This window comes from Peromyscus californicus, unplaced genomic scaffold (genome assembly GCF_007827085.1).
Source record: "Peromyscus californicus insignis strain IS unplaced genomic scaffold, ASM782708v3 Scaffold_3__1_contigs__length_106647218, whole genome shotgun sequence".
Taxonomy (NCBI): domain Eukaryota; kingdom Metazoa; phylum Chordata; class Mammalia; order Rodentia; family Cricetidae; genus Peromyscus; species Peromyscus californicus.
Window position 1 is genome coordinate 36483202 of NW_026294551.1, and position 27713 is coordinate 36510914.

Here is a 27713-nt window from a genome sequence, read left to right on the forward strand (position 1 = left end):
ATTGCAATGTGGAGGTTTAGAGCTGAGAAACATTACAGTGACTCTTTCTAGTCTTATTCTGCAGCTGAAAGTATTTTAATTCAGGAAATTCACCCATCTAAAGCCACAAATTAATAGTAGACATCAAGAGTAAAACCTAGATCTTTTATGGATAATTATGTTATTTGATCATACTGCACTCCTGTTACATTTCATTTTTTTTAAGATTAAAAAAATTAACAATCTTTGTAGATTTTACTTTAATTTACCTACTCTAAAAAGTTTCTTTTGTATAAATTAGTATTGAGTATGATGGGTGTGATCACACATTCCTTTAATCCCAGCACCCAAGCAGCCAAAGGCAGGAGGATCTCTGAAAGCTTAAAGCTAGCCTGGTGTACATAGAGACCAGCCAGGGCTACATAGTGAGACCCCTGTCTCAGGAATAAGCAAACAACTAATGAGTAGGTTGGGCATTGTGACTTGGCACTTGGGAGGCAGAGGCAAGAAGATTCCCTAGGAATTGGAGGCCAACCTGGTCTACAGAGTGCATTCCAGGTGAGCAGTGATACAAACAAAAAACTGGTGAGGAGTGTTTTTTGTTTTTGTTTTTTTTCCTTCTCGAGACAGGGTTTCTCCGTGTAGTTTTGGGTGCTTTTCCTGTAACTCACTTTGTAGACCAGGCTGGCCTCGTACTCACAGAGATCTACCTGCCTCTGCCTCCCGAGTACTGGGATTAAAGGGGTGCTCCACCACTGCCCGACTGGTGAGGAGTTTGTAAGAAGTGAGATTCTCAGACATATAGATACTTATTTTTTCAGTATTCATCTTATAATATGAATTTTAAGATGGTAGAGTAAAATGAGATGTGAAAGCTCTCTGTGGTGATTGTTATTGTTATTACTACTCAAAAATAGTAAATGAAGATCTGACTTACACAATGTAAAAACTACTGTATGTGGGCTCTTCACATTTCAGGTCAGATTGTATGCTTTCATTTCTTGAAATTATGTTTTAGTAGTTTCTGAGCATACAGATTTCTTGGACCTTTTATGCCAGTTAAATCTTGATACCCTTGGTCCATGTCCCATTGTGTCAAAGCCTTTTGAGTTTAAACAATGAACTTCTATAGCACATTCATAAAGATTACCATAGTTTATAATCTGTAGCATGCACCACCCCCACCCCCCACCCCACCTTGAATGCCAGGCAAGTTACTCTGAGCTATCCTTGCCCTTGAATTAACTATTAATAAAATGTTAGTTTATTCTGTGACTTTTATTCTTCTACCAGATGTTCATTGGTCTATCCTGTTTCATTATATGAACATCTTCCCAGGGGCAGAAGTTTCTGCAGAGTAGTAGTCTTTGGAGCCTCCACTAAACAAAGAGTTCCTTAGTCCTTGGGGACGTACTGGACATGCTGTCTCCTCCCACGTGTAGTCACAGAGCCTGTGTGCACACTAAAGTTCTCAAAATAGCAGGAAATGACCTTGCCTATCTAGCAATTTCCAAATTCAGTATAATACCTATTTGTAGTTATTACCTTAGTGTTTCAGGGCACACTTTTGTTTAGTAAACACTTTGATGAAAAGTCCAAGGGACTATCCAGATTCTTTTCTACTCAATATTTGTTTGCAGAGAGGATAGTGTAAAGTGAGCATTCACCCTCAGATACAGTGTAACAAGATTAGGACTTCTGATTCTGAATCACAGGTAAGGCATAACCTAACATAATTTTGTTCACCTTTTATCTTTTTCATGTATCCCATTTTAATTCTGTACTGTAGTCAATAAAACCACTTGGTATATTTCTCTGTGCTTGAGAAATCAGCAGGTTCTAGATGATTAAAAATATTTTTATCGCAAGAATTTAGTCAGCATTCATTTACTTTGTAGTGATCTGACAACTAAGACTTATTTATAATTCATAAATCAAGAATTCATAGACAGTTCAAACATTTTAGTTACATTCCTGAATGTATTATATAAGAACTTATACTTGTATGCAGTTGTGTTTGAGAACATAGATTGATATAAAGAAGCATCTTCATAGAATGTAGAAAGCTTTGTGAATTTTTGTCTGGTGACACCACCACTTTGTCATAGTGTTAATACTGTTGTACAACTTACACAATAGTTGATTTGTTTTACATAATTGAATGTGAAGAATAGTAGCACATTCCTTCTGCCTACTACTCACTGCTATGCCTAAATGTGTGTGCAATCGTTATCAGCCTCTGCTAAGAAATATATACAGGCATGTGTACATTGTTTTCATTGCTAAGTTTCATTCATAGGCAGCTTTGTTAAAGATACAGCTTCCTGAGTAAAATATTGTGCAGGATTACTCCCTTGACTTTTTTTAGTGCGGCTTAGAGTATAGCTGCACAGTCTAAAGTCTGTGTAATCCAGGGGCAGGGTACACTCAGACTGACGGTTGAGTGTTTTGTTTTCTTAGTCATTTGCTTTATACATTCAGGCAAATTAGGAGATAACTAGAAAAGTTTTTGTTTTTTTTTTTTCCTTCAAGGATTGATAATGGTACTAAAACAGGTTTAAAGTAAAAATTGTAGAGAGATACACTGTAATTTTTGCACCTTAAAGTTTCCATCAGAACCATGAATTTTTATAGTAGCTCCCACTGCTAACACTCTCATAAGATCAGTTTCATCAAGGACAGTCCATTGGGAGAGCAAGTTGAGACTAACTGATTCCCTGCCCGGCTGACTGATGACCTTACCTTTTAGGCCTCTTTGCACCTCCACGTGCCTTCAGTGCAATCTGACGAGCTGCTTCACAGCAAACACTCCCACCCACTTGACTCAAATCAGACTTCAGACGTCCTCAGGTACAGCTCTGGTGACATTCCGTGTTCTCTGTTTCAACTTGAGTAAAATAGGATGTTTATTATTAAATGTCTGTATTCTTTTCGGAAAGAGTTTACTGCTTTTTAGTTTTGAATCCCTGGATGAATTCTTTTAGATGACGTAGTGTTTGGGACTTAAGGGTTTTTTCCTCTTTTTTTCTCTCCACTAATGATGTAGACAAAACATGGGGGCCTTGTGCATGCTAGGCAAATTGCCTACCCCTGAATTAAACCTCATTGAATTATTTTTTCTTAAAAACTATTTTATTATTTCTATTTTGGGTGTTTTGCCTCCATGCAGTGCCAATGCAGGCCAGAAGAGGGCATCAGATCCCCTGGAACTGGAGTTACAGATTTGTTAGCAGCCATGTGGGTGCTAGGAATTGAAAGCTGGTCCTCTGGAAGAGCATCCCATGCTCTTAAACACTGAGCTCTGTTTAATTACTCTTAAATTGGGACTTTTAAGTCCCAACCCCATTAAATTACGGAGAATGAGTGTGTTTTTTAAATTATTTATTTATTTTTGTTAATTTTTTTTATGTGCATTGGTGTTTTGCCATGGGTGTCGGGTCCCCTGGAACTGGAGCTGCAGACAGTTGTGAGCTGCCATGTGGGTGCTGGGAATTGAACCCGGGTCCTCTGGAGGAAGAGCAGCTCCCAGAAATGCATGATTTTCTAATATGAATAATTTTTTTCCCTCAATTTTTGAGAAAGGGTCTTATGTATCACAGGCTAGTTTCAAATTTAGTGCGTGGTGAAATTAGTTACGTCTTCTTTTTTTTTAATTTAATTTAATTTTATTTTACAATATAATTTAATTCTACATATCAGTCACGGATTCCCTTGTTCTCCCCCTCCTGCCCCCTCCCATTCCCCCCAGCCCACCCCCCCTTTTTTATTTTTTATTTATTTTTTTTATTTAAGACGGGGTCTCACTGTGTTGTTTTGGGTTGCCTGGAACCAGGCTGTTATTGACCTCACAGAACTCCATCTGCTTTTACCTCTGCACTTAGTTTATTGGTTTTTCTTTTCTTTTCTCTTCTTTTTTATTTTATTTCATTCATTCATTCATCTATCTATCTATTTATTTTTGAGACAATGCTGATTGGCCTGGATCTTATAGAATAGGCTGGCCTTGGACAGAGATTCACCATCCTTGTCTCTTAGGTGCCAGGATTAAAGGCATGTGCTGCTAAATCTGGCTTTCTTGCTGTTTTTTAAAAGATGACCTCATCTATATTTGGTGGTTTATACCTATAATTTCAGGATTTGGGAGGTTTAGACAGGAGAAATACTACAAGTTTGAGACTAGTCCAGCTTAAAAACAAACAAGCTAAAAATCAAGAAATGGAACCAGACAACAAAGAAAGTGACTGTAGCCAGGCATGATGCCACCAGGCATGATGCCACTCAGGAAGCCAAAGCAAAAGGCTTACCATGAGTTTGAGGCTAGCCTGGGTTACAGTGTGAAGTTCTTAGCAAAGAAAGAGTTTCAGTGGTTGTGGTGCTGTTGTAGTCACGGTGCTTATGCAGTGGAGGCAAGAGGACCATGTGTTTAAAGCTAGCCTGGGCTTCATGGTGAGTTCGAGGCCAGAGTGACATGCATAGCAGTATCTTGTCATATACGCATATGTGCTCGCACAAGCGCACCCCAGCATTTTGAAACTTAAAAGTGCTGCTAAAGTCTTTGTTGAAATAGATGGATTTACACAGTTTATTTATTTATTTTTTTTTCAGGTTTGTTTTGGAACAGTACAATGCACTCTCGTGGCTAACCTGTGACCCTGCAATCCAGGACAGACGCTCGTGTCTCCCAATTCATTTTGTGGTGCTGAATCAGTTATATAACTTTATCATGAATATGCTGTGATCTTCGTTTGATGGAATTGCGCAAGGAAAGAACAGGAAGAAAGGATATTTTGCTGCAGGATTAAGTTACAGTTCTCAGTGGAAGTCATTTGTGATGGGGTCTAATTCTTATTACTTCAACAAATATTGTTTTGACTTGGGGGGTGGGGCTATAACCCTATTTTTCATTGACTATACTGAGCTCTTTAGGATGATGACTGATTATTCAAAACGTATTATAACATTTTCATAGCAAAAATTAACCTTTTTTTTCCAGTCACAGTATTTGTGAAAAGTAATGAGCCATAGTACCCATTCATGTTAAAGAATATTAAAAGCATGGAGAGGAAACATGAGGAACAATGAATTTCAACATATGGCTTTAGAACATCAAGATGTTCTTGTATTGGATATAGTATCTAGTATTCAAAAAATGCCTGCATCTCTTATTTATTGTAAGTTTTTAAATGTATAAATTGTCTTATATTTCTTAACCTCTTTTATAAAAATTTTCCTAGAAGGTTTATACTGCCTTCTTGCTTTAAAGCAATTGGTCTAAAATATATGTAATCGTCTTAATTAAAAAGTTGCAGTAGGGTTGCTTTTAGAGTATTATTTTTTTGTAAGGGGGTGGGTCGGACAGTAAATTTGTATTGTCTCAATGTACAGTTTAACAGGGATAGAGGGGAATAATGTCCATACCATTGTGTGTGGAAGATTTACAGCTAAGCTGTAGTTGCAGAGTACATGTACAGTAATGAAGTTCACTGTGTTTATAAATTGAAAAGGTACCGGGTCTTACAGCATTTTATATATCACACCTTTGCAGAGTAACATGATGGCAATATACATACGTGATATTGTTAGGTGGATTAACTTAGAATAAAATGAGAATTCTTCAGTTATATTTTGTACTATGGTTTAGGGCTATGACTAATATTTCAGGCCATTTCCAGTGAAAGAATCTTAGTTTTACAAAAAAAAAAAAAAAAAATTTGCTACTGAATGCTTAAACTAATTTTGGTGTTTAATGTTACATGCTTAAATTTTTTTCAGTTTTCACAGTGGCACATTTAGGCATGGGGATATTACTAATTATGAAATTTATCTACAGGATCTGTTATAAGGTTGAAATTTAGCCCAGCTCTAGGCATTTTACAAATTATTTTAAGAGCAGTCACTCTTGATTGCTTTGCTCTTTTTTTTTTTTTTTTTTTTTAAATTAAAGATTGGGAATGTGTGTGAGAGTATGCATATGTATGGGTGTGAAAGTGTGAGTGTGTGTGCAATCAAACTGTGGTGTAAATAGATCCTCAGTGAATTCTGGTATTCAGACTCTGTTCCACTAGTGAAAGAACCATTTTCTAAACTGTTCCCTTTGACTTTGTTATTTATTGAATTTTCTTGGTTTGGAGATGGCAGTCCCAAACACCAGAGTCTGTACTTTTCTATGACACAGCTCAAATTAAGGTAGGGCATATGCCAAGGAGGGTCTCGCCTCCCTAAAGAAGGGACTTGAATTTTAGGGACTTTAATTCACCCCTTCCTTCAGTACAGCTTCCCCCTCTCGTTTGCACATGCCAAGATAACTGCTCTGACGCAGGCTTCCCCCTGAGGTAATCCTTCTACAGTGCTGCTCACAAGAGCCCAGTTAGTCTCCTGCCTGCACCGCTGACTTGAATTCACAGTCGACAAGTCTACCTATCTTTCTTGGAAGCAGTCTTTCAAAATTCCTACTTGTATATTCATTCATTGTTGACAAGGACAAAATCAGTTGTATTTACAAAACTCAGTAATTCAGTATGTTTTTTTTAAACTGAAGCCTGTTTTGTAAATAGTATACATTTAATGTTACTTAGCAAACACCATTTTCTTACAGTATCTTCTTTAAATTGGGTATATGAAAACATTACCAACTCTTGTTTTTCTATAAAGAAACACAATTAGTAAGTAACAAGTTTTCAGATTATTCCTTCAACCTTAATAGAGCGATCTAAATTTTGAGCATATTTTGATATTAAATTTAAAGATCACATCTCTGTTTTTAAATTATGCTGACACCACCACAGATTATGTTGATATATTTTGTTCTGTATTTTCTTGGTGGGGGGAACTTAAGATTTGAAGTAAAATATGCTTATTTGGAATTTCTATTAAAAATTATCCTTGTTATTTTCATAGCTCAATAGTGATTCAAGAAAATAAAAGACTATAATCCCAATTTAAAATCACTAACTTATAATAACCACACCTTGGTTTGGAAATAGATTTAACAAGAGTATTCCCTAGCAGTTTCTTTCATGTAGCCAATAAGCAGGGACCCCGCAAACAATTCTTCTTACCTGGCAATCAGGAACTATTCCCAAATATATAGGATTTATTTATAAATTTTTTTCCTTCCCTTCACATATCAGTTCTTGCTCAAAAGAAGTTACTAAATAGCCATTAGAAGAAGAAATGAAGCCTTTTGTGCAGGATGGTAGATCTAACTAATGTACTGTCACAGACAAGCATGGGTAATTGTTTATTTGAGTAGATAAGCAAAATTGTACACTTTTTCCCAGTGAGTTCCCAAACCTTAACTTCCTCATTTCAATGCTAATGCCTGTTTTGTGTGCAGTTATCCATTATGAAGCAGGTGAAAGTTCAGTATTTTAGGCATTTTAAAGATTAGTTATATAATGTCTGCTTCCAGCCAGTCTGAAACATCTAGCCATACCTTTCTTATGCAAGCCATTCAGTTATCAGGACTGTGAATTAACACTGTATGAATACATTTCTGTACACCTTATTGTTTGGCCAGAAGGCCACCAAGTGTACTTATATGTAATCCTTAAATTTTAAAATAGCTTGTAATTTTTAAATATTTCTAAACTTTTCTTAACCACTAAAATTAAGCTCTTACTACTTAGTCAACTCTCCTCAGCTGTCTTCGTCCTCAATTGTCAGTATGGCACAGATTACTGTATTCAAATATTCTCTTTTCGTCTTCATATTTACCTTCTGAGGTAATTTTTTTAACTTAATGTGTTACTACAAAGATTTGCAGATCTTTAATCAAGCACTATGTTATTACTGTAATATCAAAATATTATGTCACATTATTTCAAATGTTCAGATTGAATAGGTTAAAAGAAAGTCTTTAAATGCTATTGCATCATAGAATCTGCTCCTACCCACTGTGGCATTGCGTATTAGTCTATTGAGACATTCAATGTTGCTTGACTGACATTTTGGTCTGGGTTTCCTCTTAATATTTTAGTTTAATTAAAATTAAGAAAAATGTGTTTAACAAATATTTTTATTTTGTCCCACTCTCCCCAAATCAGCGGGAAAAATCTTACCCTTTGGTATTTCTTAGTGTATTAATGGGCCCAGAACTGTGGTTTAAATTTTTATATATGTATTCACTCATTCTCTCTTTGACTCTCTCTTTCTCTCTTTTGTGGAGTATAAATTTCAAAACTGGATTTGGGACCTAAAATACTCCTCAGGTTGAGATACTCTTGAAGTTTTAAAATAGCTTTAGTTTTTAAAGTAAACTGGATTTGTGGACCTTAAAGTTACTGAGTTTAAACTAGAAATTGTAACATCATTACTGGACATGTCAGCATCAACCCTCTCAGAATAGCTTGGTCACTTTATGAAGGGGAGTTTAAAGTTGTTGTTTAGCAGTGACATTTAATATGGTCCAATTGCTTTTCTTTTTAACGTGACAGAAATTTTAAAAAAGAATAAGGAACAAACACTATTGCTGCCGAATGCCATAACACTGAGTTGTACAAATTGTGATTGAGGAAATGAAAAAGTTTATACTTTTTAAAAAAAAAAAAAAAAGAAAAAACAAAACTTCAAATGGAATAAATTATTCATGAAGCCTTCATTGTGGTGTCTCATTCTGTTGAAAATATTTCTATCTTAAAATGTTTCCATAATTAGGAGCAATTACTACTTTTGGGTCACTTAGGTAGAGAAGGGGCTCACCTAGACACTGATGAGTGGGCTGTTTGGGGTGGGTGGCTGTGAGGCGGGGTATTGCTGTGTGGAACAGGTTGGTCTTGAACTCACAGACATGTCCTTGCTTGTGCTTTCCAAGTGCTGGGATTAAAGGAGTTTTTTTGTTTTTTTTTTTTTTTTTTTGAAGAGAATGTTAATTCTTCTGATGTTCATTATTTATGATAAATGTGTGCGCATACGCATAGCAGCTCCTTTTTATTAATTAATTTGGTGTTAACTATTTAGCCAAAACAAACATACAGTCATACTTAGAGCTGTCCTCTGTGTGTGTGTGAGAGACAGAGAGAGAGATCACAAACATGTTTGAGACATGAAAAACATTAAATATTAAAATATTAATAATGTATCAAAAATACCTGTGTCTGAGTCCTGCAAGCAGTGGTGTAAAGTGCCTTGTTCAGATTTAAGCTAGAGATACCTCAAAATTATTGTGGTCACTTAAACTGTTTCTGCCAACAATTTCAAAAACTTCTATAAATGAAGGTGTATGGCATTGAAACTTTGTACTTCAAATTATTCCATTTCATAGTTTTCCACTGAATCATTTCTACCTTGTTATTAGTATTATATATGAGCCATACAAATTAAGCATTTTTATAAGGGAAGTATACTCATTGTTCGGACAATTGCACACATCTGTTCTGGTTTACAGTACTCTAATCCAGTGTTTACAGACTACTGTAAATTATACCTCATTGGTAGAGCACTTGTTTAGCATATGCAAGACCCTTGCCTAATCCCCAGCACTGCAACCAGTGTCCCAGAGAAACTACCGGGCAGTTTGCCTAAGGAAATGCTTGTTTTCTTTCATTTACTATATGCTTAAGGTCTTGATGCTTACTAGTAATCCTAGTTGTTTAGCATGCCTCTGTTGCTCGCCCCTAGCAAACATATATATTGGACCTGTGTGATTCATGATTCTGTTATAAGCCACGACTGAAATTGAAGAATGGTAGTTGGTTCCTTTGTTGAGACTTTTCTTTTGAAAATTTTCCTGTCATAGTTCTCCAAGTGAGTTCCTTTGAAGGAATGAATATAGAGAGTTAAAAGTGTGGGGAAGATGGTGAACATTTTCAAGGAGCAGATAACTTACTTGTGGAAGTTGTCTAGGCCCTTGATATCAGTAGCACACTGTTTATATATTTATAAATGTATTTGTTAGATTTTTGAGGTAAACTGAAATAATTTTTCTATTTGGAGTATTTATAATTTATTTTTCTTTAATTTGTTACAGATTTTTAGATTGGGTCTCATGTAGCCCAATCTGGCCTTGAACTTGCTATGTATCCAGGGGTGGTCCTGAACTCCCGACCCTCCTCCCTCCCTCATAAATACTGGGACTGTAGACATAGGTTAGCAGGCTAGGCTTGCTGGTCGATGGTGGTGCACACCTTTAATCCCAGCACTCTGGAGGCAGAGGCAGGCAGATCTCTGTGAGTTCAAGGCCAGCCTGGTCTAAAGAGCGAGTTCCAGGACAGCTAGGGCTACACAGAGAAACTTTGTCTTGAAAAGTCCCCGCCCCCTCCACCCCCCCAAAAAAAAGATACTGAAAGGTTTGGTGGTTTTTTTTTTGTTTTTTTGTTTTTTGTTTTTTTTTTTAAGATAAGGCTTCTCTGTGTGACCCTGACTGTCCTAGAACTCACTCTGTTGTTGATCAGGCTGTCCTCGAACTCACAGAGATCTCTTGCCTCTGCTTCCTGAGTGCTGGGAGTAAAGGCATGCACCATCACTACCTGGCTTTTTTGTTTTTAACAACGTAAGAAAATTTTGTTTTTAGCTCATGGTGAAAGTTTATTATTATTATTTTAAGACTGTCTCAAATGTGTGTATTACTGAGGCACTATTTTATTATTCTTGTAGTGTTCAGTGTGTTCCTGTGTATAATGTAGGATGGTGCCAATCCTGGACCAAAAATTAAAGAACTCTTGCCTATAGGTATAAACAGAAATTCGGTATAAGAATAAAGGAAATGGATTTATTGTTATGTGTATATGGGTGTGTTCAGGCTAATACATGTGTGTGGAGTTCATAGCACTTCTTTGCTTGTTGTTTCTAAGATGCTGTCTGTCCAGTTTTGTTGGAGGCACATTCTCTCTCTCTGAGCTGGTGCTCACAGCAAGCCTGCGATTCTTTTGCCTGCCTCTGCCGCTTCAGTGCTGGTACACTGTTCACCATTACATTTGGCATTTTATCATGAGCTCTGGAGTCCAACTCAGGTCTTTATGCTTGTATGGCAAGAACTTCCCTGACTGAGCTATCTCCCCAGCCCAGAAGATGTTTTTTAGTGTTCTTTGGTTTTCTTTCCAAGAATGGCCCAGTAGAACTGTATTAAAGAATTACCTGTTATATACAGAAAGGAAAAAAAAAGTAATTTAAACAGCTCTCAAAGCATGTAGTGCTTATAAACTTGTGTTCAGAATGCCCAGGTATAGTATAGGCCTTGGCTCTTTTAATTCTTTTTGTTCTGAGAAAGTCTTTATAACATGAATTATCCACAAAAATCCATCTGGTTCTCATGTTTTTTTGTCATGGAATAAGACTACCATCTGTCTGGTTGTATAGACCATAAAAATCTCTTCTTGTAGCCAATTACTAGTTGTTTACAAGGGCATGGTGATGCAGGTCTGTAATCCCAGTACACAGAAAGTGAAGGCAAGAGGATGTCGATTTGAGTCCAGTCTGGGCTATATATATATATATATATATATATATATATATATATATATATATATATATATATATATATATATATATATATATATATATATATATATGTATGTATGTATATATATATATACATATACATATATATATATACATATATATATATATATACACACACACACACACACACATAGCAAGACTGTCTCAAAAAAAAAAAAAAAACCCAAAAATAATGGCTGGGGATTGTGAATACTTAGGAAGCTAAGAAGGACATTGGGTTTGAGGCTGGCTGAGCTAAATGGCAAGATCTTTTCTGGAAAACTAAATCCCAAATAATAGTAATGATAATGGTGGTAATTGTTGGCCTTTGTTTTGCTTATCAATTGTTTATGTCTGTTGGCCTGCCTTTAGTCTAAATTACCCCTTTCCAATGCCATATCAAGTATTAAGTAAAATTACTTTATCTGGGTTCACCACTAAAATCCACTTATTTGAAACATAGTCTCAATCTCTTGTTATAACCCATGCTGACCTTTCCTCAGCCTAGTAAGTGGTAATGTTACACGCATGCACTATATATGCCTGCGTGTATGCCTGCGACATACGCTTTTGGTTCTTCAAGACAGGGTTTCTCTGTGTAGCCTTGGCTGTCCTGGAACTTGCTCTGTAGACCAAGCTGGCCTCGAACTCACAGAGATCCGAGTGGCTCTGCCTCCAGAGTGCTGGGATTAAAGGTGTGGGCCACCACCGCTCGGCTTGCACTATACTCTTAACTCGGTCCTTCTGCTCTTGGAATGGTTTTGGTGACCAAAAACCTTTTATTGGCATCTTGCTGTGAGGAAGAACACCAAGTTCTGTTTGTTTCTGTAATCTCAAAAAGAATCCTAGGTGTTCCCTCCCAGCTTTTTTAAGCATCTGAGTTCATTTCCACCTATACCGTAGATCAAGTTCCCTTGAAATACACTCTGTGCATTCTCAACACTGCTTTCCAGTTTGTACTTCGTATGATTATTTGTCTCCACCGAAAACCTCCACGAGGGCAAGAAAAGGGGTTTATTTTCTTTTTTTTTTTTTTTTTTTTTTTTTGGTTTTTCGAGACAGGGTTTCTCTGTGTAGCTTTGCGCCTTTCCTGGAACTCGCTTTGGAGACCAGGCTGGCCTCGAACTCACAGAGATCCGCCTGGCTCTGCCTCCCGAGTGCTGGGATTAAAGGCGTGCGCCACCACCGCCCGGCGGGGTTTATTTTCTTAACTGTTGTTATTGTCGGAACCCAGCTTACTTAACATTGTAGTTAGGCATTTAACTATTCTTGAGTACTTTGAACCTTTTATGATAAATCCAAGACTCACTGAAAATGTGAGTTTTTCCTGTAAATGAAGCTATATTATAGTTATTTGGAATTCTTATTTTGAAAGTTAGAAGCTTGTAAGAAACAGATGTTAAAGGTGTTAGAAAGGATTTTTAGATAGTTTCTAGTAAACATGGAAGGACAAAAAAATGTAGTACCCGGCTTTTCCTCCCTTATTCCTTCACCCACTTCGGCGAAAAGGTCAACAGGAAGGATTATAGGTTCTAAAATGTAAAACCACACAATGGAAGTCAAACTTGAGACAGCCGATGATTTACTTGAATCACTTCCTGAGTGGTTGGCAGACAGGATCCAGGAAATCTGTGGAAAACTGCAAAGTAACCAAAGAGTGGAAACTGGTGCTTTCCTTGTTTTTAATAGTTTAAGCAAAACACATACACATAAAATTAAATCAATTTAAACAGTTTTTAAAGATTTTACATAGTAGGTAACTAGTAGCAAATGAACTGTTTGAGATCATTGATTGATAGACAGCTATGGAAATGGACATGCATACAGAAGGGTGGGGATTTTTGTTGTTTTTGAGATGTTCTTGCTCCAGAGCCCCAGCTGGCATTGAACGCTGTCCTCCAGACTCTGTTTCCTGAGTGCTAAGATTGCCATCCCCCATTGAGAAAAAAAACGTCGTCTTAAGATTCTTGTATTTCTGGAACTTGATTAGTATTTCCTAACAGTACTGACCCTTTAATTAGTTTGACCATTAATTTCTTGAAGCTCACTTATGCAGAAAAGCATCTGCTACACCAGAAACTGTTTGTTTGTTTGTTTGTTTGTTTAGTCATCCAGGGGTAGGGAGAGAAAGCAAATGGAGTCAAAAGAATGCTTGCTTACTCTGGGAAAGTCTTCTGACTTAAACAGTGGTTCACCTAATCCAAGCCATCAGTAACTATGACAACCTTTGTGTACCAGTAAGGAAAAAATGTTATCAAGTAAACCATCACTACTGATTATAAAGCAGCCCAATTCAGGGATGTTAACATTTGAAAAAAATGTCATCACAAAGTTGATGAAATACCTATGTGGTTGGACATGGCAATGGGCTTTTTACGACAATAGTCATTAAAAGGTTATTTCTTCGAACTTGTGAGATTGTCCTGTGATAATCAAATTTGTGATAATTAAAAGTGTAATTTAGAGGCAGCTAGACCTAGTGCTACTTTGAAGGCTTATTTAATATTTGTGAAGATAATCTGTCTAAACATCTGAGGTATGAGGTGTTTTACAAACTGACTTAAAAAAGCTGACAAGTTTAAGGAGTTAAACTGAGGAGACAGGGTTAAAACTCCAGTTGTGGCCAAATTCTGTATGATTATCCAAATAGTTTAATTGGCAAGCATTGTGCCTCTGATTTGAAGGACTATTACCAAGCAGTTAAGGAGCAAGGGAGTGCAGTCTTACAGGGCCTTCACATTCTGGCTTAAGAATTCAAGCTATGCTCACAGGGACTGGAAGGAAAATGAGGCAAGGGTTGAGATAGGTGTGTTTCCGCACTCACTCATTCGGGCTGGGTTGATTTTCGGTTCTGTAACTTGAGGTGAAGACTGTATCTTCATGCTACTGTTGTGTGATATTTTGTGTTCTGACAAATAAAGCTTGCCTGGAGATCAGAGGGTGGAGCTAGCCATTAGTTAACTGTAGAGGCCAGGCCATGAGTGGTGACACACCTTCAATCCCAGCACTTGGGAGGAGGAAGCAGGAAGATCAAGAGTTCAAGGCCAACCTGGGCTACAGGAGATTTAACCAGTTTAAAAGAGAAACAGCTGGTTGGTGGTGGCACATGCCTTTAATTCCAGCACTAGAGACAGGAATATAAGGCAGGTGGAAAGAGGATTTGTATTGATTCACCCATTCAGTTTGAGGATTCATAGAGACAAGGCCGGCCCTTTCAGTCTGAGCATTCCATAGAAGTAAGAAGTTACTGTGGGTTGCTCTGCTTCTCTGATGCTACAGGCAAGCTTTATTTATCAGAACACAAAACAATGTTACCTATCTGTTAGTGACCGTGAGCTCAGAGACAATTAGAGTTAGATCACGTAGTTCCTGGCCATCCTCATTAGTCCCTCAAACCAATGCTTGGATCCTCTTTCCCTTTTTTTCTGTGAAAGGAACACCCAGGAAGGTTAAATTGCTTATTATCTCAGTCTTTGTTTCCTTTTTTTTTTTTTTGAAGGGGGGAGGGATAGTCACTATGTACCTCAGATGGCCTCCAACTTTTAATCTTTTGCTTCAGCCTCCCATGTGCTCAGATTCCAAATAAATAGTGTTCTCTCTTTACTCCCTCCCTGCTTTCTCCAGTGTCTCTTATGTGGCTGATCCCAAACTCACAGAGATCCGCCTGCCTCTGCCTTCTGAATGTTGGGATTAAAGGTGTTCGCCACAATGTCAGGCCAATAATTGTATACTCTGTAACCCATTAACACTTGTGAAATTGCTTTCAATTATATAGTGACTAGCCAAATTTTTAAAAAGGATATAGAAGCCAGGCAGTGGTGGCCCATGCCTTTAATCCCAGCACTTGGGAGGCAGAGGCAGGCAGATCTCTGTGAGTTCAAGGCCAGCCTGGTCTATAGAGCGAGATCCAAGACAGACACCAAAACTACACAGAGAAACCCTGTCTCAAAAAAATAAAATAAAATAAATAAATAAAATGAAGCTGGGCGGTGGTGGCGCATGCCTTTAATTTCAGCACGTGGGAAGCAGAGCCAGGAGGATCTCTGTGAGTTCCAGGCCAGCCTGGGCTACCAAGTGAGTTCCAGGAAAGGCGCAAAGCTACACAGAGAAACCCTGTCTCAAAAAAAACAAAATAAATAAATAAATAAATAAAATGATAAAAGGGATATAGAATTGGGCCTGATGATATACATCTGTAATTCCAAGAACTGGGACGCTGAGGTAGGAAGATCCTGACTGTTATGGCTTCATATATAAATAGACCCTGTCTCAGTGCCAACCTCCCAATAATAGGATATATAGCAAGTACTATGTATTTAGTAAGACATTTGTTACCATCTTGTGAGCATGTGTCTGTGGCATATAATTGTATATGCTTTATACATTTATATGTTACAGATAATTGTGCATGTTTTGGTTCACAGTACTAAAGGCATTACTCTAATCAAGTGGAGAATTTTGAGAAATACTATCAATACTATCACATCTTAGTTCTTTCATTCCTTTGGTAATCGTCTACCCTGAAAGTTCATTTTATTTTTCAGAGGCTGTCCCTCTATTAGAGACTTAGAAATACTTAGAATTTTTTTTTTTTTTTAAAGAAATGATCACTCTAGTGATGCTCTATTCTTTTTGGTTTTTCGCAGGCAAGCACGCCTTGTAGAGGCCAGAAGAAGGTGTCAGATCCCTTGGATCTGGAGTTATGGTGGCTATGAAACACCAGATATAGGTGCTGAGAACTGAACTCGAGTCCTCTGAAGAGCCCCACAATTTTTTTTTTTTGTTACATCACCGTGACCCTCCTTATAGCAAAAGGGAAAGGTACAAAAGGCATTAGAACAATGACATGGTTTGTTTATGGGAGTATTTAAAAATAAAATATTATCATAATAAAGGCAGAAAGATCCTAAAGGTGATTGAAAAAGTTCATTTTTAAAGAGAAAGGGGAAATTAGGGCAAAGTCAGTCCGGGTGGAAAGCCGTTCCTTTCAGTGGGAGAACTGCCTACGGTCTGTGGTCTTCCTGCTGATGTGTTTAAAGATCTTGGACTTCTCCACTTTCTTTGTTTTCTGGTAGCTGAATCCACCACCACCTCCTCTCTTTTTAAGCTTGCCATCATGGCTGCTCACATTCAGATCCACGAAAGGAGGAACCTTAAAACCAAAAGACAGAGCGACCTGAGTCAAATTTAAGTTGTTCACATTAAAGATTTGCTTGAGGGAGTGTGAGTCATACGCTTGAATGTAGGACTTGTATGCTTCCTGTGCAGACTTATGGAGAAAGTAGTTCTTTTCAATCAGCTTTTCCAGCTGAGACTGAATATCAGAAACTTTAGACCAGGAAAAGTCAAACTGATTCAATGGAACCTTGGATTGCTTCAGGTAACCAAGGAAACCCAACTCTTCAGGGCGTAGGATGAGCAGGGCGTGCCCTCTCCCATTCAGGCCCCTGGCCATTCTACCCACAGGATGAATGTATTCCTTGGGGTCATCGGGAGGGTCATACTGAACAATCCAGTCCACTTCCGGGATGTCCAGCCCCCTGGCGGCCACATCTGTGCACAGCAGTATCCCTGAATCTGCATTGCAGAACTGGAAGAACGTGGTTGTTCACTTATTCTGCTTTTGCCTTCCATGGATGGCCAACACAGGCAGGTCAATGTAGTTCAGTAGCTCATAGTGGTACTTCACAGACATACACGATGAAAAGAAGACCATCACTTTCTTCTTCCAGTTCTTCTTAAGGAATGTGAAGAGCAGAAGGAATCTCTTCTCAGAGGGACACACAACATATCCCTGCTCAAGCCCATCCACTGTGGCAACCTCTTTATCGTCATCACCCACATACAATGGCTCTTTTTTCAGAGAAATTCTTGCCAAGTCTTCAACTTTTTGAGTTTGTGTGGCAGAAAAGAGCATGGTTTGCCTGCGTACTGGCAAAAGTTTAATAATTTGCTTTAATTCTTCCTCAAACCCAACATCCAAGATTCGATCAGCCTCATCAATAACCAGACACTGGAGGTTCTTGTACATAAACCCTGGAGTATTCTGCATGTGGTCTAGGAGCCGGCCTGAGGTGGCCACGATGATGTTGATGCCATTGACGAGCTTCTGCGCTTCAGCAGACCTGTTACTGCCACCCATGATTAGCCCATACGTGTGAACATGGTGCGTCATCAGTTCCTTCAGAACACCGAAGGTCTGCATGGCCAGTTCTCTGGTAGGGGAGAGAATCAGGACTCCTGTTCCATTCCTGGGCATGAACTTCAACTTGACAATGAGCTCGATCAAAGGGACGAGGAAAGCAAGGGTTTTGCCGCTGCCTGTTTTCGCAGCTGCCAGAAGATCCCTGCCTTCCAGAAGTGGCCTGATACTTTTATGTTGGATCTCGGTCATGCGCTTGAAGCCCATTTCTTCTATAGCCTTCAGAGTGTTTTCATTGACGAGGTTCGACAAGGAAGCAAATGAAGTGTCTTCAAAAGCACCTGTCAGTCCGAGGGGCAGGCTGGAGCCCCACAATTTTTATAAGATACTTTAGGGGCATGAAAAACAGCTCAATGTCATGTGCTGGTTGCTGGGTCTTACATCCTGAATTCAAGCCCCAGGACACACATGGTGGAAGGAGGAAACTATCTTCCGTTCTGTAAATTGTTTTCTGACCTTCACATGCAAACACATACATCTCTCTCCTTCCCTCCCCTCTCTCTGTGTGTGAATCTATATACTTTTGTTAAAGAATTTTTTATTGCTTATCCCTAGCACATTACTTGAAACTGAAAGTAACATACACTTTGGCTGAACCAGGAACAAGAAACATGAGCTGGTCATGGTGGCATAATCCTGTAATCCCAAAATGGGGGAATTTCCTGACCAGTCTGAGCTACATAGTGAGGCTCCATCTCGTTTTTTTTTTTCATTTTTATTTATTTATTTTTCTATTATCAGCTTGATACAGTTCAAATTCTTATCCTAATAGTGAAATGTTTCACTGAGGCTTGAGTAAAACCAAAACTTATTATAAGCCACAGTCATCCTAGGGTCCCCCCTGTTATGTAGCTTCCCTGATTCTGTGGGTTGCAGTCTGATTGTTCTTTGCTTTATATCTAGTATCCACTTACGAGTACATACCATGTTTGTCCTTCTGGGTTCAGGTTACCTCACTCAGGATGATATTTTCTAGTTCCATCCATTTGCCTGCAAATTTCATGCTGTCATTGTTTTCCTCTGCTGAGTAGTACTCCATTGTGTATATGTACCACATTTTCTTAATCCATTCTTCAGTTGACGGGCATCTAGGTTGTAGAAACATTTAATATGAGATATATAGACTTGTAATTTTCAAGGCGTTGCGACTTTTTAGAAGTTGATGAAAGTTTTTTACTTTCTTTTGTGAAATGCCAAACAGCCTCTTTAGAAGATTCCAGTGAATTCCTAAAATCCACACTCCTGAAAGGATTTTTGTAGCCTAAAGAACCGAGAAAGCCATGGAGGCTCTAACACCAGCATTTGGGAGACGGGGATTGTGACAAGGTTCAGGTCAGCCTTGCCTACATAATTATCTTCATGACTACATAGAACATGTCTGAAAAACAAAATAAATCCCAAATACAAGCAAGAAATGGTGGCACGCGCTTATAATTTGGGGTACACATCACAAAACAAAACAATGAAAAGCCCCAAAGCAAATTATACTTTGGCCATTAGTGTGTAGGCATGCATCACATTACTTTAAAAATTCTCCTGTACAGAGGTCCTGGATTCTAGAACTTTGGTGCGGAGATGGCACCGGCAGGGTTTTGAAGGAGGATACATTCAAGTTCCATTAGCAACTTTCGGTGGAGGAACGGAAGGAACAACCTTTACCATTCCTTCTTACATAGACTATTGTTATTTAAATGTCGCGATAATCCCAGCGGGGAATTTTGCTCTGACGGTTTAGCGACGACTCTGATGGGTCCCAAGGGGAAAGCTCAGGCAGAGGAACGAGTAAAAGCAACACTCCACATTTTCGGAAGCACGGAGCACCGCGAAGGAGGAAGGGGAGGGGCCGCGCACGCGCAGCGCGGTCCCAGCGCCTCAAGCTGGTTTTTCTCTAGCCGCCGACGTCCTCTCAGTGCTGTACGGTGGCCGGCGCGGGCAGACGCTGGCGATGAATGGAGGTGCAGGGTGCAGGTTGAAATAAGTCTTCTCTGCTTTCCCCTCTTTCCCCGCCGTTTCTGCCTCCCCCCCCCTTTTTTTGTGCCGTGTCCCCATTCTCACCCCGGCTCTGTCGACGACCCGGTTGGTCCCAGCGTCTGAGTTCTTGGTGACTGAGTCGACCCCGGGCACAGCCGGGGTTTGGGGATCCGGATAATCGCCTAGGCCCAACTTCGGACCGCGCTCTCGATTTCTGCCTCGCCCGGCGCTCGGACGCGGAATCTGAGTGGGTCTCTTGAGACTGGAGGGTAGATCTTAAGGTATGAAGCGTCGGCTTCTCGGGCCCAAGTGCCGCTTTGTCTGAAGTACGCCTGACTCTTCTTCGCTCGGGGCACTCGGTTCTCATTGCTACCGGACAGAGACCCCTGAGCACACAGGTCTTGTCACCTCTGCCTCGAGCTCACTCTGCTGTTAAAAGACCGGCGCTTACTATTGAAAACAGCAACATTTCTGTCCACGACTCTTTACCCACATCTCTGTTAGTGAGTGGGTCTTAAGGCCGGGTGGCTTCTGCTCTCTGTTCAGTGTCATCTCTTTTTTGCCGCCTTTTAAACATTTACTCAAGATCCACAAGTGTCCAAGTGAGAGTCTTTTTCATCCCTCAGCGGATTGTGCCTACGCATCTGTTCTATACCTCCCCTATGATATAAGGGATACAGGATAGCGTTGTGACTTTCAGAACCTTGACTCTGACATTGCTTTTGGCCCATGAGATGATTTACCAGTGTCTCCATCTAGTTGGGAGGTGGAAAGGGAAGCTCAACTGATATACAAGGTGCGCTTGTGAAACTGCGGCCATTCATTTTCTCTCCATATTTCATGGAGCTCATCCAAGTGGCATAATGAGGAAAGTCTTGGACTGGTGTTTAGTATAGAAGGGTTCAGCCTGGAATTTTTCCACCAAGTAGTGATATTACTGTTACTTCATTCTCTGGAGCTCATGCTGTATTTATAAAACAGAGTATTAGGGCAAAGGATCCCTAAATTTGGAAGAGACTTTAGTCTGCAGCTTTTCTTCTCATATTCCAGATGTCAGTAGAAACAGGGAGACAGGGAAACGTGGTCTTTAATTGTGCCAGCCACATTGTCAACACAGGGACCTACTAAATGTCTCCCCCTCGTTTTCAGATTTTTAAGAAGGGTTGTCATATGTGTGGGAATTAGATCCCTGCCTTCATTTTGTTGTTTTTGACTCATTAGGATCAAGAGTGATGATGACCGAGTGTACAAGCCTTCAATTTGTCAGCCCCTTTGCTTTTGAAGCCATGCAGAAGGTGGATGTTGTTCGCCTGGCGTCTTTAAGTGATCCAGAACTGAGACTTCTCTTGCCCTGCTTGGTGAGGATGGCACTCTGTGCTCCTGCTGACCAGAGTCAGAGCTGGGCTCAGGATAAAAAACTTATTCTTCGCCTTCTGTCTGGAGTGGAAGCTGTCAACTCCATTGTCGCACTGTTGTCCGTGGACTTTCATGCCCTAGAGCAAGATGCCAGCAAAGAACAACAGCTTCGGTACAGTTGCATTCTGTGTGGCCTGGGGTTTACTTGATACTCCACAGGAGGAATCACGCGGTGCTCAGAGCTGTCAGGGCTCCAGAGAAGAGAGAGTGAAAACTTAAACTGGGAGAACATTCTCCAGAGGGCTCTTCTGTTTATAGTTAAAATTCTAAGAGCTTTCTGTGTTATCAGATGTTACCTAGAGAGGATTAGCTACATAGTAGGTCAGTTACCCATAGTGGGAAGTGAGTAGGATAACGTCTAGGATGGAAGGTTTTATTGGAATCACCGAGCTGTTTAAGATTACAATTGATTCTCTGAGACTCCTGGCTGGTGTTAAATCCTTTCCGGCCCATCATGTATCTGTTAGTGAGGCTTTGTTACAGAAGTCAGTGGCCGTTGTTAGTTTACAGTTCGTGAGCTCTTGGAATACATAGACAAACTAAGTAGTTGAGAGGAAGTGGAAGCTGTTAGAATGACTCCATTACCCTGTATTACCACAGCAGTAACAGGTGCTGATCACCAGTGTTGTGACTTCTTTTCCGTGTTTGCACTTCACTAGGCATAAGCTCGGAGGAGGCAGTGGAGAGAGCATCCTGGTATCACAGCTCCAGCATGGACTGACACTAGAATTTGAACACAGTGATTCACCTCGTCGATTGCGGCTCGTGCTTAGTGAACTGTTGGCAATTATGAACAAGGTGGTTAAAAAAAAATCCTCAGCCCAAAGTATTTATGATCTGATATCTACATCTAGAAAATAGTAAAAAAAAATAGAAGCAAGAATGCAGACGGGTTATGTGTTCTGCTAGTATTTCTGTTTGGTTTGTGTTCTTTCAAAGATGGAAGTGATTTTTTTTTTCCTCCCAGAGACAGAGTTTCTCTTTGTAGCCCTGTCTGTCCTGGAACTCGCTCTGTAGACAGGCTGGCCTCGAATTCACAGAGATCTACCTGCCTTTGCCTCCTGAGTGAGATTAAAGGCATGTGCCACCACTGCCTTTAATGATTTAAAAGCATGTGTTAAAGGCAGTTGTCTTTATCTAATTACTATTTTCTTGCATTCATGGCCATTTTGCAGTATTTATTTATTTATTTGTTTGTTTGTTTGTTTATTTTTTGGCTTTTTGAGACAGAGTCTTTCTACATGGCCCTGGCTATCCTGGAACTCACGCAGACCAGGCTGGCTTCGAACTCACAGAGTTTGCCTGCCTCTGCCTGTTGAGTGCTGGGATTAAGGGTGTGTACCACCATGCCCAGGTATTCTGTATTCATCATCATCAGTATTTTTTATGTGTATGGAATTTATATAATGGGTTCTTAATATCTTTAAAATAATTTTTAAGTTTTATTTTATATGTATGAATGTTTTGCTTGATTATATGTCTGTGCACTATATGAAGGCCTGGTGCCTGCAGAGTTCGGAAGACAGCATAGGATTTCTTATGAACAGACTGGAGTTATTGATTGTGAGCCACATTGTACGTGCTGGGGACCAAACTTGGATTCTTTGCAAGAGTAACGGGTGCTCTTAACCAGCTGGGCTGTTCCATCGCTTCAGCCACTAACATCTGTTCAAAGAATTGAACTTGTGTAAACTACTAAGTTTGTTAATACTTTTTTTGTTGGTTTGTTTTGTTTTTTGCTTATCCATTATAGGATAAAATATCTCCCATAAAATATTGTAAAGTGTGACTTAAAAATGTGTTCAATTCATCTAGATACTGGTATTAAATGCCTCCTGTGACATGGAGTGAGGAGTATCAAAGCTGAACTAGATACAGGATGATGGATTAGCTTGCTTCACCCACTAGACTGTCTAATTGTCTGTAATGGAGACTATCCAAAGTTCTTTCTGGGCTGGGGAGATGGCTCAAGTGGGTAAAATCTTTGCTGAGCAGATGTGAGGACTTGACTTGGAGTCTCTGGAACCTATACACACCATGTGAGGCAGTACATACCATGTGAGGCAGTGCACACCGTGTGAGGCGGTGTACATCTGTCATCCCAGTGGACTGTCATGAGGTGAGAGACAGGAGAATCCATGGGCACTCAATTGCCAAGGAGCCTGGTGTACACACCAAGCAACAGAAAGAGGGGCCCCTTTGGGTTGGAGAGATGGCTTATCAGTTAAGAGTACTAACTGTTCTTACAGGGGATCCAAGTTCGATTCCCAGCCTCCACATGGCAGCTTACAATTGTCCATAGCTCACACAGGTGGTGTATAGACGTATACAGGGAAAACACCAATACACATAAAATAAATTTGAGAGAGAGAGAGACCTTGTCTCAAGCAAGGTGGAAGTTGAGAACTAATACTGGATATTGTCCTCTAATCTCCATTCACATGAATGCATACACATACATCATACACAAGTATACACACAGAAGAAAGTTATAGGTTACTTTAAGTCATGGACCTTTGGCTAATTATGGTTACCTGAAACTTTCCCACTCTCTGTGATTTTCCTACATCTTATAAATACATGGTGGCCCTTATAAGAGACCTTTTCTTCTGTAGGGTTTTTAATGCCCAACATGGTGGTGTTATTATGTGGGAAATATGATGACATATTGCCATAGGGAGTTTAAGGAAGATAGTGGATATTTTCTTCATCTTTTTTTTTGGTTCCCTCTGTCAAATTTTTTTTTTTAAGATTTTATTTATTATGTTATGTATACAGTATTCTGCCTATATGTGTCCCTGCAGGCCAGAAGAGGGCACCAGATCTCATTACAGGTGGTTGTGAGCCACCATGTGGTTGCTGGGAATTGAACTCAGGACCTCCGGAAGAGCAGTCAGTGCTCTTAACCACTGAGCCATCTCTCCAGCCCCTCCCCCCCCCTTTTTTGAGACAGAGCTCCTTATTTGCTTAGGATGACATCAAACTTCTGATCTTCCTGTCTCAGCTTTCTGTGTGCTAGGGTTGCTGACCTGTACCACTTTTCCAGGCTCCAGGTGTCAGTCTTTGTGTTATTTTACTTTTCTCTGTTGGTCATTAGAATGAAATGAATTTGTATTTGTTATACTGCTTTAAACTTACAATTTAAAAAAATGATTGTTTTTTTATTGTGTGTGGATGTATAGGCTGGCACACTCATCGAAGTCAGAGGCTAACTTTTCAGGGGTTCTCTCTCTGTTTCTCCTATGGCTTCTGGGAATCATATGCAGGACATGAAGTCTGGGCAAGGGCTTTTACCTGCTGAGCCATCTTGCAGCTTAGATTTTTTTTTTTTTTTTTTTTTTTCAGGACAGAGTTTCTCTGTGTAGCCCTGTCTGTCCTGGAACTTACTGTGTAGAACAGGCTGGCCTTGAACTCACAGAGATCCAACTGCCTCTGCTTCCTGAGTGCTGGGATTAAAGGTGTCTGCCACCAACACTTGGCTCAGTTTTGGGTTTTTTAGTCAACAACTTATATGGATAACATTCCTACATTGCTTCTTGGCTTGCCTTATCCTTCAATTTCAAGTATCTCTAAAAATGTAGATTGGAATAACTTCTCCCCACCCTTCCTCCTTTTTTGGGGAGGGGACAGAGTTGCACTAGGTGCCAGGGTGGCCTTGGAACTTGAGATTCATCTACCTCAGCTTCTCAAATGGTGGGATTATAAGATGCAACCAGTGTGCAGTTCCTGAGACTAATGCTGCCATGTCTGAGTAATAGTCATGGTTATTCGGCTTAAAATTGAGAGGGTCCCACACACTTTGCTGCAGTGTACTGGTTGTGTTGAAAGTGATGACTTGAGGCTGGCTGTGCTGGATCACACCTTCAGTCCCAGCGCTGGAGAAGCAGGGACAAGATCAGGAGTTTCATACCATCTTAGGCCAGTAGATTAAAGTCTGGTCTGGTCTATGTACTGAGTTCAGGCCAGCCACAGCTACATGGTGAGACCCTACCTCAAACAATCACAGCATAAACTTAAAATTTGTGAGCTCAAAAACAAAAATATTAAAAATTCTTTGAAATTAATAGTTCTTGCCTTCTTTTTTTTCCTCTTTTCTCTAAGGTATCTGAGTCCAATGGAGAGTTCTTTTTCAAGTCTTCTGAGCTCTTTGAGAGTCCAGTGTACTTGGAGGAAGCTGCAGATGTTCTCTGTATCTTACAAGCAGGTACTTTACTGACTGGGTGTCAGGACACATTTCAGATAGAGTGTCGAGTGCAGTGTTACTGTGTGACTCCTTAGCTCGCCTGCAATGCTAGATGTGTGTCTGTGGGTGTCACTGGATGTCCTGAAACTGGAGGTGTAGGCAGTTAGGAGCTGCCTGATGTGGATGCAGGGACTCAGGCCTCTTGCAAGAGCAGCATCTTCTCTCCAGCCCCAAATTTGGTATTTAAGGATTATCAAAACTGGGTGGGGTCTAGCATGTGGGAGGCTGAGACAGGAGTATTGTGACAAAATCCAGACCACTTGGGGTATGGAGTGAGATCATGTTTCAAATAACACCCTCCATACACACACCAAAACAGAAACCTTAAAAATGTAAAAGTTATTTACTAAAAATAAGTCTTAAAATTTTAAGTTAAAGGGCTGGAGAAATGGTTCAGTGGTTAAGAGCACTTGATGCTCTGCCAGAGGACCTTAGTTTGGTTCAGGTGACTCACAACTGCCTATAGTTCCAGCTCCTTGGGATCTAGCAGCCTCGAATAGACACACCCACATAATACACATACCTTAAATTTTTTTTTTTTTTTTTTGAGACAGGGTTTCTCTGTGTAGCTTTGGAGCCTTTCTTGGAACTCACTCTGTAGCTAGCTCAAGCTGGCCTCAAACTCACAGTGATCCACCTGCCTCTGCCTCCCGAGTGCTGGGATTAAAGGCGTGCGCCACCACTGCCCGACTTAATTTTTTTTAAGAATTAATTTATGCCTGACGTGGTGGCGCACGCCTTTAATTCCAGCACTCGGGAGGCAGAGGTAGGCAGATCTCTGTGAGTTCAAGGCCAACCTGGTCTACAGAGGGAGTTCCAGAGCAGCCAAGACTATACAGAGAAACCTTGTCTTGGGAGAAAAAAAAGTTTAAATTAAACGTGACTAGTATTAGAACAAAGACCAGTGACTTAGACTATTTATAGAGTATGCCATATCATGTACACATTACCTTTGTATATTTGATTTAATGATTTATAATTTTAGTGATTTTAAAATGTTCATAATGTGTTAGATCAAAAAGCAAAGGGCAGAGGGAGTAAATATAATCTCAGTTTTACTTAATGTTAAAATTATCAATTGAGAGGATTAGAATTAAATATTAAATATTTTTAATATTATAAATATATTAAATACATATAAATAGGATTAGAGGTAACATACATTTCTTTTTCTTTGTATCTTTTTTTGCTTTTCTAGATTCCTTTTAATAGGTGTATATGATAAAATAAAAACAAGAAGATATAGAAGTGTAAAGATTTTATGAAAATGCTTTCTTAGACCAGTGCTATTTAGGGAAACTTCTGCCACATTCTGCATTGTATTGTCCACCTAGTAGCCTCTGCCTTGCCTCATGTGGCTGTAGGTTAACTGAAGTTAGCTAATGTGACTAAGGAACTAGTACTTTATTAGTACTAGTGAGTTGCATTTTGGTGACATCTTTGAAATGGCAGCTGTTGAGCAGATAACACTTAGGGTCATGCCTCAGTAGTGACGGTGGCCTTTTGTCTTCCAGAGCTCCCTTCCTTGCTTCCGGTAGTCGATGTAGCCGAAGCCTTGCTACATGTTAGAAATGGTGCCTGGTTCTTATGTCTCTTGGTAGCCAATGTTCCCGATAGTTTTAATGAAGGTAAATATAATTTAAAAATGAAATATTGGAGAACTGTGCTTTGATTTGTTTAGGGTGGTTTTTTTTTTTTTTTTTTTTTTTTTTTTTTTTTTTTTTAAAGACAGAGTCTTGCTCTGTTTTCTGGGCTGTCCTTGAACTTGTGATTCTTTTGCCTCTGCCTTCTGAGTGGTGCTGGCTGCATGGCTCCGTATTTAGCGCTGTGTCCCCTCCCTTCTGTTCTGGTTTGGAACCCAGTGACTAACATGCTAGGCAAGTAGTCTGCCTCTGAGCTACACCCCAGACCAGTCTGGCTTTTAATTGAAGAGTCTACGTAATTTATGTAAACCATTTAATATAATTATTGTGGTAATTAGTATGTCTTGTTACTTTTATCTCTTTCTTCCTTTGTATTATTTTTTAATTTAATTCATGAGTGTTATAAGTCCCAGAGTATATTCTTGCTGCTTTTATTTTAAGTAGTTAATTCTTTTTTCTTCTGATTGTGCGCGCGCGCGCGCGCGCGCGTGTGTGTGTGTGTGTGTGTGTGTGTGTGTGTGTGTGTGTGTGTAGATCAGAGGACAACTTCCACGAGTAGGCACTGTCAGAATTGAACTCAGTTGTAAGTCTTGGTGGCAAGCACCTTGACTTGCTCAGCCACTTTAGCAGCCCTCTTTTCTGATTTTTGTGACAGGGTCTCACTGTTGCAGCCTGGGTGACCTTGAACTTTAAGTAGCCTACCTCTTCTTTCCAGTACTGGCATTATAGGTGTGTGCTGCCATGGCCAACTGACTTTAAAGTCCTTTTTAAAACATGGAGAAAAGCAGGTGGATCTCTGTGAGTTCGAGGCCAGCCTGGGCTA

General features: G+C 39.7%; 3 protein-coding genes across 6 annotated transcripts in view; 2 read left to right on the forward strand and 1 right to left on the reverse strand.

Annotated features, from left to right (window-relative positions):
- The window catches only part of Med13 (mediator complex subunit 13), a 96304-nt gene extending 87726 nt beyond the window's left edge, over positions 1 to 8578 (forward strand). Inside the window, exons 29-30 of one of the 2 annotated variants that reach the window (XM_052756144.1) lie at positions 2729 to 2829; positions 4585 to 8578. In XM_052756144.1, coding sequence (XP_052612104.1) covers positions 2729 to 2829; positions 4585 to 4717 — 234 coding nt within the window. In that variant the 3' untranslated portion in view covers positions 4718 to 8578. The other variant, XM_052756145.1, reaches the window with a different exon arrangement.
- Positions 8579 to 13080: 4502 nt separating this feature from the next.
- On the reverse strand, positions 13081 to 17935 carry LOC128122545 (ATP-dependent RNA helicase DDX18-like; the record flags this gene model as incomplete). The annotated part of the gene is given in 1 exon segment (XM_052758199.1): positions 13081 to 17935. A coding segment is annotated over 1 exon segment (1533 nt), but the record flags the coding sequence as incomplete, so codon positions are not given.
- Positions 17936 to 19469: 1534 nt separating this feature from the next.
- Positions 19470 to 27713, forward strand: part of Ints2 (integrator complex subunit 2) — a 52898-nt gene continuing 44654 nt past the window's right edge. Inside the window, exons 1-5 of one of the 3 annotated variants that reach the window (XM_052756419.1) lie at positions 19470 to 19585; positions 20810 to 21116; positions 21664 to 21802; positions 25106 to 25208; positions 26762 to 26875. In XM_052756419.1, coding sequence (XP_052612379.1) covers positions 19567 to 19585; positions 20810 to 21116; positions 21664 to 21802; positions 25106 to 25208; positions 26762 to 26875 — 682 coding nt within the window. In that variant the 5' untranslated portion in view covers positions 19470 to 19566. The other 2 variants (XM_052756420.1, XM_052756421.1) reach the window with 2 other exon arrangements.